At 34.7% G+C, this 21,604-nt stretch overlaps 1 protein-coding gene across 1 annotated transcript in view; it reads right to left on the bottom strand.

The window, feature by feature from the left end:
• The window catches only part of LOC144352635 (ras-related protein Rab-32B-like), a 41,605-nt gene extending 20,269 nt beyond the window's left edge, over nt 1-21,336 (bottom strand). The window contains exons 1-3 of the mRNA XM_085492652.1: nt 21,208-21,336; nt 20,440-20,536; nt 20,009-20,065 (exon numbers count right to left, since the gene is read on the bottom strand). Of these exons, the coding sequence (XP_085348778.1) occupies nt 20,009-20,065; nt 20,440-20,536; nt 21,208-21,274 (221 nt within the window). The 5' untranslated portion in view covers nt 21,275-21,336. The remainder of the gene's footprint in view (nt 1-20,008; nt 20,066-20,439; nt 20,537-21,207) is intronic.
• Nucleotides 21,337-21,604: the final 268 nt, after the last annotated feature.

The following is a 21,604-nucleotide window of genomic DNA, read 5'->3' as shown; positions in this document are numbered from 1 at the left end:
AGGGGGTAAAAGAAAAGTTATATAACATTTTATTATTCAATAATTTATTAAAATACATAAGTTTGTCCAATTCCCTGTGATACAACACCTCAGACATAGCTATGGCTCATTGTACTCGGTTTGAGTGTGGGTACAAAGTTACTATATGAATTTTTTATATCTTTTTTCATTAATGAGAAATTTGACCCCAAAGTTAGAGTAACTGTTCACCAGGAATGGCTTTTTAACTCTTCTGTGATTTTTTTTGGCTTGGCTGATTTTGTTCAAACTTGATAGGCAGATCGTACCATCACTAATTGGAAAAACAATCCTGACCCACCGCTACCATGGCAACAACCCAAATCTGTTTTTTGAATACTTTCGCCCCAAATTTATTACCTCCTGCCAGTCTTGTAATAGCAGTGGCCAAATGATCATGCCTTTTATTCTGGCTACGTTGCGCACTGGTAAGAGATCACTGGCGCCGACATTGTTACACTGTCAACGTAATCCCAATTGAACTTTGAATAAAATCTAAATGCTGCCTCCAATCTAGAAAATACTATCGCAAAACGGTTGAAAATAATACATGTATTGGCTGAATACGTCCTAGCAATAAAATAAAGTGACTTCTAAAGACTAAATGTTATTTTGCGAACCTCGTATAAGGTGCCTGGTTTTAGTTATAAACCGACGTTAGCTTCACGTTCATGTCCTACCATGGTAACAGCCGAAAACATATTGCTTGTTTTTTACCGGCTTGTAACATCAGAAGCGAAGTTGTAGCATGCAGTACTAGTAAGTCATCCCGTCAGTGGAGTACCACAGTAGCACGGCATGCTTGCCTTCAGCATTGTATTCAAATGAATCACATGGTGTGCCGTTCTCGTTCAAACCCGGAATTCGATCAATAGGGGAGTTTCAGTAAAAAAAACACATTGCAAATCATGCAAGTTCAACATTTTCAAACCAATATACTAAAACAGGAATGCTCAGAGTGCAAAAGTATGATAGTTATTACTTTCCAGTATACACATCTCTGTTAATACTATCCCTCACATATTCTACTCCCAATTACTCCTGCGTATAATGGACTAGCCTCTTTTCATGTTGACATTCAGACTAAAATCATGTGACAGGCTGTTAAAATTGGCTGTTGCATACTCTTTCGCCGGTCTGGGAAATGTGTTTAATTAACTCTCATTCAAGCAACAATGCAGATTTCCCAGTGGGAGTGAAACTATTCGACTCTGCCATTAAAAAATAGGGGTGTTTTCAGCAAAAAACGAATAACCCTGGAATGCACACAAAATACTGAATTTCGGAACAAATCGTGCATTACTTGCAGCAGCAGAATACCACAGAAATATCAGACGAAACATGAAAACACTATATATTGTATTTCGGCCTGAACCCTCTATATTGCAATTCAAGGAATTAACCCCTTATGTGCATCCATTTCCCACCTTGGTATCACCCACCCCTGAAAACAAACTCTTAATACCACGCTGAAGCGTTTTGTAAAAACAAGTCAAAGTCGAAACGGGGTGCATCATGGACATGACACAACACACACTGCGACAACTGAGTGATTAGCGACATAATTTTGGGACGCAATTGAACTTGAAGTACTTCTTTGCGAAACTTGCTGCGCGGTGATGCTGGCATCAAGTGTGTGTTGACCGAAGTTTGACCCCAAGTCACGCGCTGAACTGGCGCGTTACCTTAGCAACTTTTTTCTTTTGCGGTCCGCGCGTCGATCGAGTAAAATTTTTATTATAGACGGTAAGCAACTTGTATGCAACGCTGTACTGGCTTTGAATATATCAACGTCGTTTACTTAGTGCACTGCTTTTCTAATTACGCAAATTATATTGTACCAGCTCTGAATATTTCAACTTTGTATTAAATGTTGCTTTCATGATAATTACGCAAACTCAAGTTAATTTTTACTGTTGTTAGGGCACTGACCCGGGGTATTGGGTCTGTGAATATTTCAATATTACCGACTTGATAATGCGTTGCATTTGTAATAATTACGCAAACATAAACATTGGCGCATTTAAATCATTAAAAATGATAGTAGTCGGGTATTTACGGAAAGTCGAGAAAATAGTTTAAATACTTGTGATTCACCAATGTTCCAATGGTGATTTTTGTATTCAAAATGAAGTGAACATGTAATATAAACCATACCATGCGTCAAGTTAAATTTTACTATAATATAATAAACTCTGGACAGCGCACTTCGATCGCAATATTCACGTACATTTCGACTGAACTCTAATAACCACGCGTTTGAGTTCACGCACTGATATTTAAATTCGGGCCACCCAGCTTGACGCAAATCAATATAGTTACTTGTCATGTGTTCAAAAAATCTTTCAACTCTCACAAATATCATGAACGCGAAGAGCTAACTGGGGTTAATTGAAAGAGAACGTCTTTTTTGGAGAAAAAACACGTCAGTACAAGATTATGTGTACAAGGTTAGCGTTATAGAACGTACATGACGTAACGTACGTAAATCAATATAGTTACTTGTCACGTGTTCAAAAAAATCTTTCAACTCTCACAAATACCATGAACGCGAAGAGCTAACTGGGGGTTAACTGAAAGAGAACGTCTTTTTTGGAGAAAAACACGTCAGTACAAGATTATGTGTACAAGGTTAGCGTTATAGAACGTACATGACGTAACGTACGTAAATCAATATAGTTACTTGTCACGTGTTCAAAAAATCTTTCAACTCTCACAAATACCATGAACGCGAAGAGTTAACTAGTTACTTGTCATGTGTTCAAAAAATCTTTCAACTCTCACAAATACCATGAACGCGAAGAGCTAACTGGGGGTTAACTGAAAGAGAACGTCTTTTTTGGAGAAAAACACGTCAGTACAAGATTATGTGTACAAGGTTAGCTTTATAGAACGTACATGACCGCTTAACTCTGTGCAGGAGACATTTTAGTTCGCCCATTTCTTGTTTACCGACATTTTGTCTGGAATGCAATACAGACAAAGATTAAACATTACTGATAACAACCAAGAGGCTCGAACCAGGAAGGATTGGATATTTTAAACTTCGTAAATAACATTCTTTTCAAGCGTAGACTTTATTCGAGTGTGATAATACGCAACAACAATTCGTATACAGCATTGGTTTTATTGAAGTTTTTAATGCTTTTCGGCTTCACAGTGAATTATTTTAGCGTCATATTTGAAATAGCGCGCTCCATACAAGAGGGGGGGGCAAGGGTTATTTTCGTTCAACGAATTGCAATATTTTTTTATTCATACAACGTAAATAGAAAAAATAAATTCCGTAATTCTGTAATCACAGTCTAGACGTACAACGTAATCAATCAAATATTTTTTTTCGTACACTGTAAAAATGTGTCATTTTTCTCGTACGTACAAAAAATTACGTCCAAATAAAAAATCGTAAAGAATAATCCAGGGAAATTTTATTTTAGAAACTGTAAAAACGACTAGATGACACAATTCACTACAAAATTTAATGTCAAGACGTAAAAGGCCCTCTGACCGAATGAAGAGCATTACGAGGGTAATATGCGCATGCGTCTCTTCACACGGCGCAGCAATGGCGGAGAATTTGAGTCGGAGAGCTCTTCAGACCATTCAATGTTCCATTTGTTAACACTGTAAACTGTAAAAAACGTCTTTTTTTTCTTCGTAAATTGTGAAAAGCCCTTTTTATTTCCCGTAAAACCGTACCAGCTACCCCCCTTGCCTCCCCTCATACAAGATGTCGGACGGGAAAATTGGGGTCTGTAAAAATGTTTGTTGGTTCAGTCATGGAGCTGAAAAAGAAGGAGACTGGACTGGTTTTAATCCTACTTGAGTCTTTTGTTTTAAGCTGATTATTCTTTTGTGTTTACGCGCCTTTCATGTCGATGACTTCTGCCGGCTGCCGTCACACTGATTATTCAGCCGTCACCGCCTTCCTAAGGTGTGACGATCATTTTTGTTCTGCGCAGTTGACGTCAAAGGTCCGTTTCCTGTAAATGCTGGAAAGCGAAATAACGAAATAGCGAAATAGCGAAATAACGAAATAGCGAAATAATAAAAAAGGTAAATATTTACAGTATGTTGACCATTGTATTAATATACGTCATAATGCAAAACACTAGTCACGGTGAGTTATTTAAAACATACGACTCATGATCGGAAAATATGACTACAGTTCAGAATTGCAGACGGATATTAAGTAACTTAAGAGCATATCAGAAGCAATTAATATAAAATATTTGAAAAAAAAACAGCAGTCAAAAGTCAAGAATGCCAGCAAATTAAGGATTCTGTCCCACAATCCTTTGTGCGTGTTATTACGAACACGCGCAAAAAAACTGTACCACGCGTGTCAAATCAGAAAGCTAACTTCATTGTCGTGGCGGGACAGTTGAGTGTGTTTCAGAAGTACAACACGCAATGGCGGATCGACACGTGGTAAGTGAATTGATATATATAACGTGTAAGAACGTTTGTCAGTCACAGGGTATTTCCAAAGATTGAATGTTGACCGTTTTCTGACAATATTTTCTGGTGACAGCAAACTAATGCAACATAAGATGGTTGACAACGCAGTGCCATCGCTTGATTTGTGCAAACAATATTCACAAAAGTGTTATTTTATATTCAACATAAGGTAATATGTATTTTTAGTTATTTTCAAGTTGGTTACCAATTAGTTTACATGACTTTCTGAAATGAGTAAGTAGTGCTGTCTGCTCACTTTGTCAGACATTTAGCACGTTTTGTAATGGCGCCATTTTCGTGAACGCATCCCGGCATGTTTGTGTTTGAAACCTGTTATGCTGGTTTTCTTTGCAGTGGCAGTGTTTGTATGTGTTGGTAAAATTAATTGAGAACAATGTTTACCATAGTAGGAATGATGTCAGTTCCCTAAAGAGAGACCACATATAACCATACATTCCAGAAGGGCTTTTTCTATTCTTTGTTTTGCAGTGTCCAGAATTTGGAAATTTGTTTGCAACAGATTCAGCGATTAACATTCACCATAATAAGGGAATCATGGCTGACAATTTATTTATTTTAATGCATCCACTTTTTGAGGAACTGTGATGCATCGAACATTTGCATATGCTTGTCCAAAACATTTATTAAACTAAAAAAATGTGTGATGTGATATGAATATCCTGATGCAAATAACTAGTATTCTCACTGCCTCCTTAACTACATTATTTTATTTTATATTCAGTGTATTGTAATGTATTGTAAAATTTAATGTGATGATCAAAATTTCATTTTATTACAGGGGTTACCCGGGTACAACACATCAGTTCTAAATTACAAAAGCTACTTGAGACAACGGTGGTAAGCATTTTGTATTACAAGTATTAAAATACCCCCTCTTATGGAAAGTGATATCATTTTAGAATTTATTACACTAAGTTTGTTTGGCTTCATTTCATCACTCATATTTATATATTTACAATATTGAACTAATGAAATGTTAAGCAAAGCCTGTTTACCATGAATAAATTAGTGTTGTATGATTTTTCCATATTTTTGAAATTATTTAGATATTCTTTAATAATTTGACTTGTTTTACATGTAGGGAATGGGAAAGCACAAAAGATGCACTGTTAAATTTTTCTGGAAGGAAAATTAAGAAAAACACTGCAAAATTCCCAACGCCAAAGAAACAATATCTTGAAAAATCTTTTGTACATGGTACAAGAAAAGTTCGTAAGAAAAGCAACAATGAAAACAGAAAAAGGTATTTAAAAAATAGCTCTTGTGTGTGAAGCACATGTCTGTCTTGTCTGTGTGTGTGTGTGTAAATTTAGTACTTAGGTAGCACCTCCCTTTAGTAATGCACCGACTAGATTACTTTACGACCGTTCCTGTCACCCCCTGACTGTTACAAAGTTTGATGTTACAAAACACCTATAATTGCTTATCTTCTATATTCAGAGTTTAACTTTAACAGATCAGTTGTGGATGAAATAATGATATCTATTGTCATTCGACAATCATGTTATTTGAGTCTCCCTGTTTGATGACATCAATACCCAGAACAAACTGTAGCTACCTGGTTAACATTTCCAGTAGTTAACATTTAATGATTTGCGATATAGTTTCACTTTTGTGCTGTGTGCAAGCATAATGTTAAATTTATATCCCAAAAATGTTATATTTTGTTTTATTCAAACTCCGTAAATCTATGCAAAATGATAGAAAAACTCAGTGTTGCATTTTAATTAGTCAATTTGCCAACTTACAAATTTACAACCCAATCTATTTATTTTGTTTTAATAATATGAGATTATTACGAGGATACCGAAAAGTATGCACAGCGGGAGTATCGGCCGATGCACAGTGGAGGTCGATGCGACAGCATACTGTCTAGTGCATACTTTTTGGTATCCTCGTAATAACCTTTAGTTTATTTTTATACATCAATCTTTTCCTTCAAAGGATACATCATGGAAATGCCAAAATACAAAAAGTTTAAAACAGAGCTAACTTTGTGTGGGGTCCTGTCAAACCCTGTGGGCTGCCATGTTTGTTTTTATTATTAGAAGACAATGTAACACGTAATTGTTCCATATTTGGAATTTGGATTCCCTAATATAGTGGGATGAAAATACCCAGTGCAATACCGCAAAATTACGGCACAGTGGAACTTATGGTGTTACAGTGACAGATGTATAACAATAACTAATAATTAGTTTTCTGTTAGAATTATAAACTTCAATACTGTGGATTGCTATTACATGGTGCATCAGAGCTGAACTACGTTAATCAACAGGCTTCTTGCATGTTTAAGGTTGAATGCTACACAGAAGATTGTAATTTTTTTTAATTGTTGACTCCTGTGTGCAAAGCAGCTAGTGCGTCTGTATGTGTGTGTGTTTATGTATGGGTGGACACTGTATCTATATATGTGCATGTGTCTGTCTGCTCCACTGATATATCAAGAACCATATGTTGGTTTTTGATGAAACTTGTCTCCAATACTCTTAGCACACAAGAGTTCTTTCTAAGCTTTCTCTGATTTTAATGAATCTTGGTACATAAAAACATTGCAATGTTTTGGGTTTATATACATCGATAATAATTATTTAATTTGCATAATAATTAGCCAAATTTAAGTCGTATTTGTTTATTTTTCGCATGTGCTTGTTATGTGGTTGGGTTCGGTTGGCCACATTCCAACTTGAGTAGGATTTCAGTGGAACTTGAACTTAAACTCTCACAAATCAATTGATAACATGAACTGCATTTATTTGCGAACGAAACTCTTCAACGAACTGATGAATACATAAACTTGTAGAACTGACCCACAGTTGAGCACGGACTGTAACAAACTGGAACACAACTACCGTTTAACTTTAAAAGTGAAATAGAACATTACGGCGTTTTCCACGCCGACGGAGATTAACCGAATTAATCAGTGACTGCGTTCTGAATCAATAATAGAATGTCAGTCAACACCTATGGCTTATTATGGTTTCAACGATATGTTAATTTGTGTGGGACATAGGTACATATAGTGCTTCAGTGATTCAATTCAAAATGGCAGTCATTTTGTTTTTTCATAAATTGATTGTAATACTCTTCTCTCACAATATGCAAAATGAAAAATTATCAATGTATTTGTGAAACTGTATTAAACATCTTTAAGCATATTTCACTGTGAAATTAAGGTTCCACCCAATTTCTGATTGTTCTCTGGAATTGGATTTTGCTTACAAATGATCACATGTTGAAAGTCTTAATTTTCATATTAACTTGTAGATACTTGTGCAAAGACTGTCATCAACATTTCCCAACCTTACAAGAGGTCCAGAGCCATTACATTGATTTACATCTATTGTGTAAAGTACAAGAAATTGAATCACCATCAAAAGCAAATATAGCTTCTTCTTTATCACCCAACAAAGCTGAAGGTTGTGCAAAGCATCTTTTTGCAAACAGGTATTAATTTGCAAATTTTAGCAAATATGTATATCACATTTTCTTGATGGTTCAATGACCTATTTTTTCCAACTTGGTACATAGTTAATACATGATGGTATACATTTGCTCCAGAATTTTTCAATCAGATTTAGAATGCCCAAAATGGACAAAAAACCTACATTTTGTGTATGTACATTATTATGTTTGAGTTGTACACAGACTGATTCTCTTCAAATTTAACTTGGATTTTAACCTGTTAGAATATGTTCCAGATTTGTTTGAAATTGTCTGACTTGTGTGTCACTGTCAGACGTAGTGCAAACAGTGCCTTATATGTTCGTCGGACATGCCTGGACCAATATTATACTCTCACATATTAAGGTGACTTGCAGTCTAGGACATTTAGTTAACAGGTCAGAACTGGAACATGTACTAAACAAAAAGGAGCATTTGCTGTATCACACATAAACTTAGATCACAGAAGTGTGTCTATGGTCAAAATTTGTATAATCAAGTATACAATACATGCAATTGTTGGTTCACTTGAGTTTCTATGCTGGATGTGCTTCTGATGCTAATATTTCCAGCAGAGCAATTGGTCTACTTGATTCATTATGCTTTTTGGTTGCTTCCCGCTCTATTACACGACATATTTTAGCTTTTTGATGATAGTTACACTATATTTAATTGTGATTTTTTTTATAGTTTTCACACGACTGCCAGAGTTGAAGAACATATCATCATCAGTTCAAGTGATGAAGCAATGAGTGAAGTAAGTGAAAGTATTGATGGGACAAGTATAGGCTCAAATATTTCCGGGTAGAATTTTTTTCAGTGACTGTATGCTTTGAGCCAAATAGGCAGTTTGGCAAGTTTGTTATTGTATCATTATATGATTGAGGCTGTGCAATAATATTATGATGCCTGGTCATAAATAAAAATTAGCTTATTTGTATAATACTTTACCATTTTTTGGACATTATTACCAATATCTTAAGCATTTTTCTGATGGCAGATACAGTCTGTGTCATATAGCCCCTATGTCCACCTCTAATCACAAAGATAGCCATGTGCAACAATGCTAAGCTTTCATTGATTGTTCATTTGTTAGGAATCATCTGCTGTTGCAGGATGTGATGAAAAAACACTGAACACAAATCAGAGGTATGGAATTTTACTCAATTTCAGTGCCTGTATTCATTCTCATCTACAATGAATTGTAAAAGCCATGTTTAAATTAAAGTGTGGCATGCATGACTGCTGATCTTCTACTGTCATGTATGAGTTATGATGCTGCAGGCACATGTGTTTTCTGTTATTTGATACTTGAAATTATAATATAATAGTTGAATGATAGTTGATTCATTACTTCAGAAATATTATACAATAGTAATAGTAGTTTGTTTGAAACTTTTTGATTCTGACAAAACACATCAGAAAAGCCAATTTTTGACTTCTGTGTGCAAAGCACACAATGGGAGTCTTTGTAGTTGGTGTGTCTGTATGTATGTATGTGTGTGTGACCGTCTGTTCCACTGATATCTCAAGTACCATACATCAGTTTTTGAAGAAGCTTGGTACATAGATGGTCTGTTACATTGCACAGACCTTATTAGTTTTACACTCAAATCTGTTCATATTAATTTCCTGATTTGCATAATTAGTTTTCAGCTTTTCCATTAATATCTCAAGTACAAGTAATTTCAAATTAATTTTTACTGTGTCTCCAATACTCTCAGCACACAGGAGTTCTTTCTAACGAAAACTTTTTTTGATTTATTTTTTCACCACTTCCGTATAAACATGTTTTGTGTGATGCAACTGTTTTTCTGGTTGCTCATTATTTAGTATCCATTTTTTTTTTCCATCACTGTTTTTAAAAATATTTCAAATATTTCTGCAGTCATATTTTAAACATATTATGGTCTTGTCCTTTTTACAGTGTGCAAAACACTGCATCAATTGATCTGCTATCAAATTATGACAACACTAGATCAAAAAGTCACGATACTGGTATAAATTATGAAGGTAGTGGTATTGGAATGACCATGCAAACTGAAGATTCTCCCATCATAATTTCAAGTGATGATGATCTGTACATGGAAGATAATGATGAACCTTATCAAACAAAGAAAATAGATCTAAGGTATAGATTTATCACCTTGTATATTTAAAATACTTGCATGAATCCTGAATGAAAAAACTGTATTCCACAGTGTCAGTAGAGCTAGAGTTTATATGGTATATCGATCATCACCATGCTAGTGTCATGTGATAGTTCAGTATTTTATGATATTTTCATTTGAAACAAAGTTTGAAACGTTTTTTTTGTTAGCCCTGCGTACAGTGCTGTGCACAGGGATACATTCGGTTGATAGACACCACAGCCCTGCATACCTCCATGGACAAAGTCCATGACTTTGAAAAATATAACTTTTTAGCTCCGCTGTCGACTTATCATATGAGTGATTGTCCGTCATCGCCCATTGTCCGTGTCAATGTTTTACTTTTTTGACCTCTTCTTGAAAACTACAAGCCTGAATGCTTTGATACTTGGTGTATATGTACCTTGGGTAGACCTCTATTGAATTTGTTCATTTCATGATGATTTCTTAAATTCTCTAATTTTGGTGAATATTTTAATTTGTAATTTTTGGTGAAAAGTGATATTTTCGATTGCTTTGATACTATACATATTGTTCATTTTCTAATGATTTTAATTGCAATGTGCATTGCTAACAGCGGAGCTGCTTGCTTAATGAAATAGCATGCCCAAGGAACCAAAAATGGTGATCGTTTAACATATATATCCAGCACTCCCAGTTCGGAGTTCAATTGTGGATGAAATGGCTACTTGGCCTTAAAAACAATTGCATTCTCTCACATGAATTAAATCAAAAATGGCGTTTGGTGGATGATTCCTTAGTACCTACGCGTTTACAATTTTTCTGTCTTTACTAGTCGTTTTTGGCTCAACTGACCATAGGTTCGCTGAGCCTATGGGATGGGTTTCTGTCCTGCATCTGTCGTACGTCTATCTATCTATCTATCTGTCTGTGCATGACTTCTTCTCAAAAACTGCCGAACCGTTTGACTCGATTTTTGGTGTGTGGATGCCTTGATGAGTATAGATGGTAATTTGTTCATGAGAAGTCGATCTGCCAAAAATTATGAAAATTAGCCCCCCCCCCCCCCAAATTTCTAAATTTCTTCTATGCTACTATGGCACTACATGAGTGAACTAATTTACATGTCTTGGAGCAAGGGCTTAGACCAATCAATAGTTGGGGGAGGTCATCCTGAAAAAAGACAGACTTGTTATTAATTTAATAATAATACTTTATTACACATTCAGGAGCCCTTCGTGCATCATTGCTGTTTTGCTGCAACAGTGTCTTAGAAGGCATTATGTATTATTTATGTACTTGTACTCTAGTTATCTTCAATATTCTTACAGTACAGTAATAAATCAAGATGAAGAATGAAAACATCTGTATTGCTGACTGTCCGTTGCTATGGTTTTGATTTCTGAAAAAATGATAAATGATATGGCTTTGAAACTTTCTAGAACATTTGATAGTTGAAGGATCTCAGGTGCTTCATTTTTTGACGATATCTTTATTTAGATATTTTTAGCAGCCCTCAAAGTTTGATTTTTTTTTCTGGTTGCCATTGGCAACCAAGTTTGAATTTTTGGTGTCCAACTGGAATATTTCGTAGCCATGTACAAAATTGTCATATTTGCTTGTTTCATAAAGATACTTGTATCAGTTTTCTAATTTTGAAGAATATTTTAAATTTAAGTTACAGACTGCTTGTTATTTTATGGAATTAACACCAATAGCAATAGAATAGAATAGAAACTACTTATTTTTAACTTTCGCATCAACTACCGTGCACTCCCGGACTTTGTCTATGGAGGTACGCAGACATCTATCTATCAACCGAACGCGTCCCTGTACACACAGCACTGTATGCAGGGCTATGTTTTTTGTATGTGTCAGAGTGTCTGTGCACTCACCTTTTTTTCAAATTTCTTTTAATAATGTTTGCCTCAAAGTATAATTTGCATATACCAGTATCTTCCTTTTTAGCACATAAATAATAGATGGAAAGCCATATGACTTAGCCTGGAGTTTATAATTGTTACCTTGTCTAGTGGGAAAAGTGTCCACTCTCATGCAAAAGGTTCTTGGTTCAATATAAGTCAATTTTATTTTTTGACTGCCACAAAACATTCTTTATTTCATGCTATACATATGCATTACTGGTATATACATTGAATGTTACCTATAAGTACTTTGTTTTCTTATAGTGAGCTGAGTGACATGGACAGTGATGACCACTCTGTACAGACACATCGTCCTCAAGCATGTCAGTGGCCTGTGTATTGTAGTAATGCAAGAGGATTGGCGAGAGAAGAGGTGCTTGACATAATTATATGTCAAAACGTAGATAAAAACCTAGTCTGTAACACTATGCCATGCAATATTCGCAAAAATGCTACATTTGTCATCAACACTTCGGAAATTAGTAGCAAAGATTTAGTGAAATCGGATATTAAATTTTGTGTTTGGAAAGGCGGTCATGCATGTCCTAGGCAGCATGTTAAAATTAAAAAAGTTAATGGCAAAATACAAAGGGTGAAGACAGTGACACCAAGACAGGGCTTTAATATTTTCATGTATAAAAGGCAGTATAGCACACATGCAACATCCTCCTTTAAAAGAATTATTCACAAAGTGTTTGATACAGAAAAGCACATTATGTTGCCGTATGTTGTAATTCAGTACTATTTCAAAGATGGTGAAATAACAACTGTACAGGAGTCTATCCATGGAAACAGAAAACATAAACCAAATCCCAAAATCTGTGAAACATCAGACTCATCCAATGAAGATAATGTATTGAATAATCCAATGACTGGAGCTCCAACTAAAATTACTGTAGGGGCCAACAACAATGGCTCCATTACACAGAAGCCACTTTTGTGTCCTGATTTTGAGACACGGCCCACTTCCTATACCGCAGCTGATGTTATAAATATTGTATTTTCTGACATAGAAAAGGAAAAAATTTGTTTCAAACAGCCTATGCGCGTTCAAAGAAATGTATCTTTTGTTATTAGTCTTGAACATGTAAAATTTTCAGATCTTACTGCTGATGATAATGGTGTTTTTGTATGTCAAGGTAATCCAGTTCTCTCCTACTTTATTAATTCAGCTACAGATTTCAGATTTTTGGGTCCTAAGAACACAGGTGCTTCAAGTCGTAAGATATTTAACCTACATAGGCACTATTATACACACCAGAGCTTTCCTGATTTTCATAGGATAATGTATTACCTTAAGAACTCAAGTGATGAAATTGTAAACAACATTGCTATTGTACAATACCGTTTTGATGGTGAGTCACATTCTATTCCAAGAAAAACACATGGCAATGCAAAAAAATGTTTGACTGTTTATACAAAAACAAAACCTTCATTAGTTAAAGAACTAAGACAAGAAAGTGAAAACAGAAGACCTAAAGAGACTATTCAACTTGTTTCTGAGAGAAGAGGTGGAGTGTTCTGTGCCGCAAGTTTATCTGACTATCCACGTGGGCGGGAGCAGATTTATAATTTAAACCGAATTACTAGAGGTGTTAACAGAAAGTATGGTAAAGAAAAAGATGAACTGTTTTCCATAATCTCAGATGTCAAGGAGGGAAATTTAGATTCAGTTTTGCACATTGCTTGTGTACCAGAGCCTCTAATTATTGTCGGGACTAAGGAGCAGCTGGACGATTTGGTTAAATACTGCACAGATCCTGCAGATTTCAGTATTCTATGTGCAGACCCAACATTCAACAATGGTAAATTTAGTGTAACGCCAACAACCTATAGAAAGAAATGCTTGCAAAATTTAGAGAAAAACAGCGAGAATCCAGTCTTCATTGGGCCAACTCTAATTCATCTCACTTCTGATGTAAAAATATTCTCCCTTTTCTTCAGTCAACTTGTTGCACTTAGACCAGCATTAAGGAATGTTCTGGCTTGTGGTACTGATGGTGAAAAAGCTCTTATTAATGCCATGAAAAATATATTTCCTAAGTCTATGATGTTAAGATGTTTTCGGCACTTTGAAAACAACTTTCAAGATCACCTGAGGAGTTTAGGATTGACACAGAGTGAGAAAACTGTATATAGCAATGATATATTTGGGTATACAAGGGGAACCACCTATCACAGTGGATTGCTGGATACTGAAGACAGTGACTTGTATGATCATGCTTACTTTGAATTGTGTAATAAATGGAAGGATGCCCCTCATGTTCAAGAAGTAATGAAATGGTTGAAAGATAGAGATGAAATTATTAAAGAAAGTCTACTGGCAGGTGTCCGTTCAAGAGCAGGCTTAGGTTTTCCACCTCGAAAGTTTTTCACAAACGATTGTGAGATTAATAACCGTCGTATTAAAGATGAAATGGACCATCGTATGTCTGGTGAATTACGATTCATAAAAGCACTTGAAAGACTTGCCAAATCACAGGAAGAAGAATACGTACAGGCTATCATAGGAGTATCAAGACAGTACAAATTGAGAAGTGAATTTGTGCACCATGGAATAGACTGTGATATATGGCACAGTTGGAATAAACAACAAAAACATTCATATATAAACAAGCTGCGGAGTATGACTATGCTGCAAATGTATGGTGAAAAGGAAACTCAAGACAGTGGAATCACATGTGCATTCCCTTCTGCAGCAAATATTGGAAATGTCTTGTCATGTAGCTTAAGTGATGATTTGTCAGTTCCGGGGATAAATTTTATTGAAAAAAAAGCGGAGGCGCTACTGATGGATGAAAAGAACATATGTGAAGCTCCAATATTAAAAGACAATGCCATTGCAGCTTTTAGTGTTAAAAGTAATAGAAAAGAGCCAAATTATGTACTTATTTTTCACAATGGAAAAGTCACGTGTGAGTGTCCAAGTTATAAGTCAAAGTGCATTTGTTCTCATGCTGTTGCTGCTTCTGAGAAGCATGGTACACTAAATTTGTATCTACAGTGGCACAAAAAACAGGACAGAGTGAACTTAACTTTACTAGCGAATGAAGGTCATGAAAAGAAAAGACAGAGAGCCGGAAGAAAAGGGAATACAGTAAGGAGAGTAAATCCGTCATCTTCTACAGAGAATGTTGATTTTCTGAATAGTTTTAGTAACCCAGACAGTTGGACTCCTGATAATCCATTTGTATTAACCTTCATGCATGGGATAATTAAAAAGTGTTATGGATGTCAACTGCCATTTGCAAAAAAATATCAAAACCCACCATATGATTTAATTATCCGTCACCTTGATCATCGAGAATACTACAACAAGGTTGGTGAGAAAATGACTACCACTAACTTTCAAAATACGTATTATCATTTAAATTTGAACTGTGTACGTCGTGTCTATCCATTTTTTCAGGCTAGGCAGCTTTTAATACACAGTGAGGTCAAAGACCATATTCAGACTCCTGAATATGAAAGTGTTTTAGAAGCATTCAAAAGCGGAAAATAAAGTTAAATAATAGATTTATCTTTTCAGACAACAGGTTTAGTTTCCTGCATTCATCTCTGTATCTCTGTAATCCTTGGATAGATTCTCTCCAAATTTTACACATAGCTAGGACCTTATCTGGGACATGCATGTGCATCGATTTTGTAATCTGATCAAAGATGGCCAATTGCACTGAAAATGCACTAAACTGGTTTTTTGTCTGGACATACTTAGACTGATTTATTTTAACTTGATGTGAGGCTTTTATTATTTGGTTACCTGATGTTTTTTTTTGTTTTTTTTTCATTTTTCACTTTTTTTTGCATTTTGATTCATAACGGTCGATTTGTGGCTATTTTGTTCAAGGTTTTGTCATTTTCAGACATGCTTTGACTGATTTGGTTCAGAGTTGGTATAGTGACAGGGCATAATGGTTGACATGTGTATTTCCGGTTTGATTGTTTTTGACAAATGGCTGAAGTTAATATAACAAATACTGTGGAATACTTTATTTTCGCTGGAATCAATTTTCGCTGAAAAGGCTTTTTGGCCGTTTTGTATGGAATTTATTTTCACTGATTTTTGATGAGTTTAATGTGAAATATAGGAAAAAAAGTATATTCGCTAGATTTTATTTCCACGGAATCATCCCTATAGCAAAAATAAATTGCAAGCGAAAATAAAGTATTCTACAGTAGTCATAATTTTTGTGCTTTTGGTATGATGGTTTAACCTGCAGGATTACTGATACACATGATGGACTGGTAGCAATTTTTTTTCTTGCATATCCATAATAGAAGGCTATTTTACCAATGAGAGTTTGCAGATTAACTGATAATTCTATGTTCTTTAAACATTTTTAGCATTTTGTCTGATTGAATTGCTATTCTGTGTCTCGCCTTTTCAAATCTGACCATTTTTTTATTTTGATTATATATATATATCACTGCACTATTATTTGGGAACATTAATACAGTACATGTAGTATTAATTGGGGAACGCTTAGTACTTATCTTGTCAAATTTTGCTTAGATATGTTGCTGTACTACTAACTTTTACATGTATACAAATTTAGTTCTATTATTTTTAAGGGACATTTTGATAAATGCAGTACATGTAGTATCATACAATGAACATTAATTTTTGTTATGGAATTATGATTTCAGCCAGTATTTTCTGCCCAAAATGTTTAGATGTATTATTGCATTGTTTCTGGACTCTTATACTCACTTTTGCTAATATGCAAAGATATTGTGTTGTTGGTTTGTATCCATTCATCTATATTTATTTAATCTAGAGTCTCAATGGGCAACTTTGTAATAGTTTGAAGAATACATTTCCATGCATATTACTTCAGACATGCCTAGAGTAACATTTCAACATTCATACTTGTATATCATGGCATGCAGTCATTTTGTCAAAACAAATTGCTTGTGGTCCCATTATGGTTTTTAAAATGTACTACAATCGGGCATTTTGAAATGTCTGCAACCAGTACTTAATGTAATCTCATTTTCAAAACTCACTGAAGGTCTGACATGTTAATAACTGAGACTGTGCCATGCATGGCTTGTTTATTATTGTTTATTATCATTAAAGAGTCGTGTTAGCCAAAGCATTCTTTCTGCGTATTTTTTTTTAAAAGGCATGTCAATAACTGTTCTCCCACCTATTTTGTCTACCCCTTCCAATAAAAATTTTCCCCATGTACTGAAAATTTTTAATCAGTTCAAAATTATTCCCTTTTTTCACATTTAAATAGCACTTCAACTGACTCATAATAACACAATGTCGCTTGAACGATTTTTGACCTAGATATTTATTTATTTATTCATTATACAGTTCGAGCAAAACCATTAACAGAACTGGAAAAAATAAACAATACATAAAGAAAATACAAATATAAGCAGATAAACATCAACATGACAAAGTAACACAATAAAATTAAAAATAATTATACAGTACAGTTTTAAAACTATATAAAGATGAAAAAATATCAATATTACATTTAAATGAAATGTCATTTAATAATGTCATACACCTTAAAAGTGACGAATGCTTCCTGCAGTTGACTGATCCACAGTCAGGTTTAAAAAACGAATGGTTTGCGTCTCAAACACCTATTTGGAACAAAAGTAAATATTGGCAAGAATAGCAGGGCAGTCATAAGAAGAATTAACAATTTTATATAAAAAGAGAAGATCAAGAATAGTTCTGATAAAAGAGGAATGTTAAAAAGTTTGCAATAAATGGGATAACATGAAATACTACAATGCACACGTAACTGATAGCTAAAAACCTGTAACCATCAACTAACCACAAGGATAGCGAATGTGTGATCAGATCACATAAAATAATGATGGGAGGAGAGATAAAATTATATATATGAAGCAAGAACTTGAGCTGAATGCAAATGGACTTTAGGTAATTATGATGATTTGATTTCTTTATAGCCATCACAATTCACAAAACGCACACATGCACAAAACGGTTTTATTAGTGGCCATCAAGGTTCATCAATTTAAATGCTTGCAAGAATCAATGAAATTTAAAAAAATGTTTTTTTCATGTGCGACCTGTTTGAGGACGTGCATCCTCTGTGTTAAAGGCGAGACAACATGTTCCCTTTATAGCAGCTGTGGATTTATTCTGTGTCTACTTGGATGTTCTAATCTTGGTGTTTTTTCAGTGATTTCTCTAGGTGCAATCCAAATACAGTTGGTGGTCTTGTTTTCCAAAGTTTTGCAAGAGTTTTAACTGGCCAACATGTGCGTTTCCATGTGGTTTATTACTGGCATGTTGATTTCCCAGTTTTCAACTTTGTTTACCATTTTCATATAGCAATCTCATATGTTTGCATTGTCGAGTTCAAATTAGTGGAATGAGCCCTACATAGCTTTACATACTGTGGCGCCGCCAACGTCGGTCAATGGACACAATCGGTTGGCATGGCGTAAATGCACTTGTTGGCATTCTTGACTTTTGACTGCTGTTTTTTTTTTCAAATATTTTATATTAATTGCTTCTGATATGCTCTTAAGTTACTTAATATCCGTCTGCAATTCTGAACTGTAGTCATATTTTCCGATCATGAGTCGTATGTTTTAAATAACTCACCGTGACTAGTGTTTTGCATTATGACGTATATTAATACAATGGTCCACATACTGTAAATATTTTCCTTTTTTATTTATTTCGCTATTTCGTTATTTCACTATTTCGCTATTTCGCTATTTCGCTATTTCGTTATTTCGTTATTTCGCTATTTCGTTATTTCGCTATTTCGTTATTTCGCTTTCCAGCATTTACAGGAAACGTCAAAGGTCGGTGAACATGCGCGTAGAGGTAATTACGGAAGAGTGTCGTCAGGTCTACAGGTCAGCCTTTGAGTCATGGAAATCGGACGGGTTTTCAGCAAGTTATTACAATGTTGTGGTTCTCGTAATGTCGAAAACACTGCTCACAAGAAATTGATTTTAAAACAAAATACTTGGTCGCAGACGATAAAATTACCACCGATATATAGTGTTTTCCATGTACTTTCCAACAAGCTTGAATTGAAGTTCGAGCTCCCATAGCCAAATTCACAATCACGTTTTTCATTTCTGTTCATCTGTCCTACTTCCTGTGTGGGCCCTCATAGACAACACGTGCTTTGGATAAACGATGCGTTAAATTTGAGCTCCGGTAAATTCTATTTTTTTCGTAAAATCTTTTCCCGCGGACGCCGAAATTTAGTTAAATAGTAAGCTGACCTCTTCTACGTCATGCTAGGGTAGATGCCAATAGCGGCATATCACGGCCAAACCGGCAATCGCCGATTGAATTTGACATGCGTTGCGTTGCTTTGATTTGTGTTGATAGCTCATATTAAGGGATAGGGGATAGTTATATTGTGGCGGGTTGGAAGTTAACGATACTTTGTTCCCCACTACATTGATTCCATCACAATTACTTGTGTATTACACATAACCAATTTAGAAGTTACTGTGTAATTCTGGCCATGTTTTTTTCCTACTTGAGTCGTTATAATTTTTTTTTCGTCCCTCACCCTGCTTTGTAATAACGACCGAACTCATCCGAGAACGTCCGATCATGACTAATTAAATATTCACGTCCAGTAACCCCCCCATAAACCCGTCAAGTGTTATCTGTTGACCAAATAGTCGGCAGAAGTCATGGTAACAATAGCATCAAAGGGAGTTCACTCTCCTTTTTTTATCTCCATGGTTCAGTCAGGCAATGTGTGGACCAAAACATCGCCCACTATTTGAAGCATCGCCCATGGGCGGGGTTAAGGATGGGTGGGGTATCAGCCGAATCCGGTACATTCCTGTTTAAAGATATTTAACAAACAAATGTTGAGATTGGAGACCACTTTATTTCAAATGAAATTACGTTTTGTTATTTTGTTTAGCAATAAAATTCTCACATTGATAAGTAATCCAAATTCATTAAATCCTACACCCGTTATATAAGATGTAGGAATTAATTGTGGACATGCACTAAATACACTAAACAAAGACATATCTATTAAAAGTACTTACGCATATTTATAATAAACTCTCGTCATATGGCCAAAACGTTCATGTCCCGCAATGTCCCTGAAACAGGACGACAGACAAAATAATAATTCACACAAAATAGTATATATTTTTTAATTATTTTGATTGTTAGATTACTAATTCTTACATAACATAGAGATTTAATGTGTCATGAAAACTATCATTACTAGAATTTGTTTTTTATCAGGTTAAAAGCAGATAATTCTTTTTCAGTGTCACATATAGTCAATGCTAACTCTTCAAAAAAAGTGTGTTTATGCATGAGTTGTTGTATATTGACACGAGGCATTTATCTCTCACCTAATTAAATATTATATCCTTCCAGGTAGCAATCCTGTACTATGTTCGTCCTTTGGCAGTGCCTCTTCCAATAAAGCAGTGAGAAAAACAAAAGAGTTTCTAAATTTACTTACCATAGTTGTAAATTTATTTTTGTTAGTTCATTCCAGTCTATCGACTTCAGCGCAAAGTCAACTCCTATCGTAAGTTTGTAGTTAGGTGAAAAGTAACCTACAAGAAAATTGAGAATAATGTTTGATTGCATCAGAACGAAAACTTTCAAACAACACTCCATAGTCCGGGTCCATAGTATATGTATTGTGATATGAAGATCCAATTTCACAATGAGTGCAGTATGTTTGGGGTCAATTGAACTTCCAATTAATGAGATCAGAGAATGCAAAGAAAGTTTAGAATTTGTGGAAACAGAAACAAACATGGGTATCAACATAAGTGAATATGTGTTAACCATGCCCAACAAAAAAAATCAGAGGAAATCATAACTCAATTGAATAACAACCACCTGTTCTAAAATTATGCAATGTTTGCCCCATAATAAAGTAGAAAATGGAATATCATTTATCGTAATTTTCCATATTTCAGTTACATTTCAAGTTTTAATAAAAACAATATTTTGTCTGACTGAATTCAATTCAATGCTACTAAATATACATGTGATATGTTCACTGAACTTTTTCTAATCTTGCTATGTGTAAACAAATAATTATCTTATTTTGCGACCTGCACAAAATAACTTAAACATAACGAGTTTTCTAATTTCGCCAAACTTCAACAAATTGAGAACACCTTCAAAAGGGATCTTCATCACATATCACACCATTTACATAATAATACTTTCATCTTATGATAGAACTGAATTGGAAAATATACTCAGTACTCACCTTCTGTGTATCGTCTAATAATTGATGTCTGGAAAGTAAAATAAAAATAATTAAGTTTGTCAGTCATTGTTATTTCTGATTTCAAATCTTTTGTATAAATATTCACTAGCTTCACTTATTAGGTCTTCTCTTGAACTTGTAATATATTCAAATATCTGAACATCAATATTTAGTTCATATCAATTCATATATTCATATTACTGTAGAATACTTTATTTTCGCTTAGAATTTATTTTCACTATTTTCGCTGAAGGGATGATTCCATGAAAATAAAAATCCAGCGAATATACTTTTTTCCCTATATTTCACATTAAACTCATCAAAAATCAGTGAAAATAAATTCCATACAAAACGCCCCAAAAGCCTTTTCAGCGAAAATTAATTCCAGCGAAAATAA

Source organism: Saccoglossus kowalevskii, chromosome 2, assembly GCF_978046115.1.
Source record: "Saccoglossus kowalevskii chromosome 2, keSacKowa6.1, whole genome shotgun sequence".
Classification (NCBI taxonomy): Eukaryota; Metazoa; Hemichordata; class Enteropneusta; family Harrimaniidae; genus Saccoglossus; species Saccoglossus kowalevskii.
Note: the sequence above shows the minus strand (reverse complement) of the source record. Positions and strands in the feature narration are given on the sequence as shown.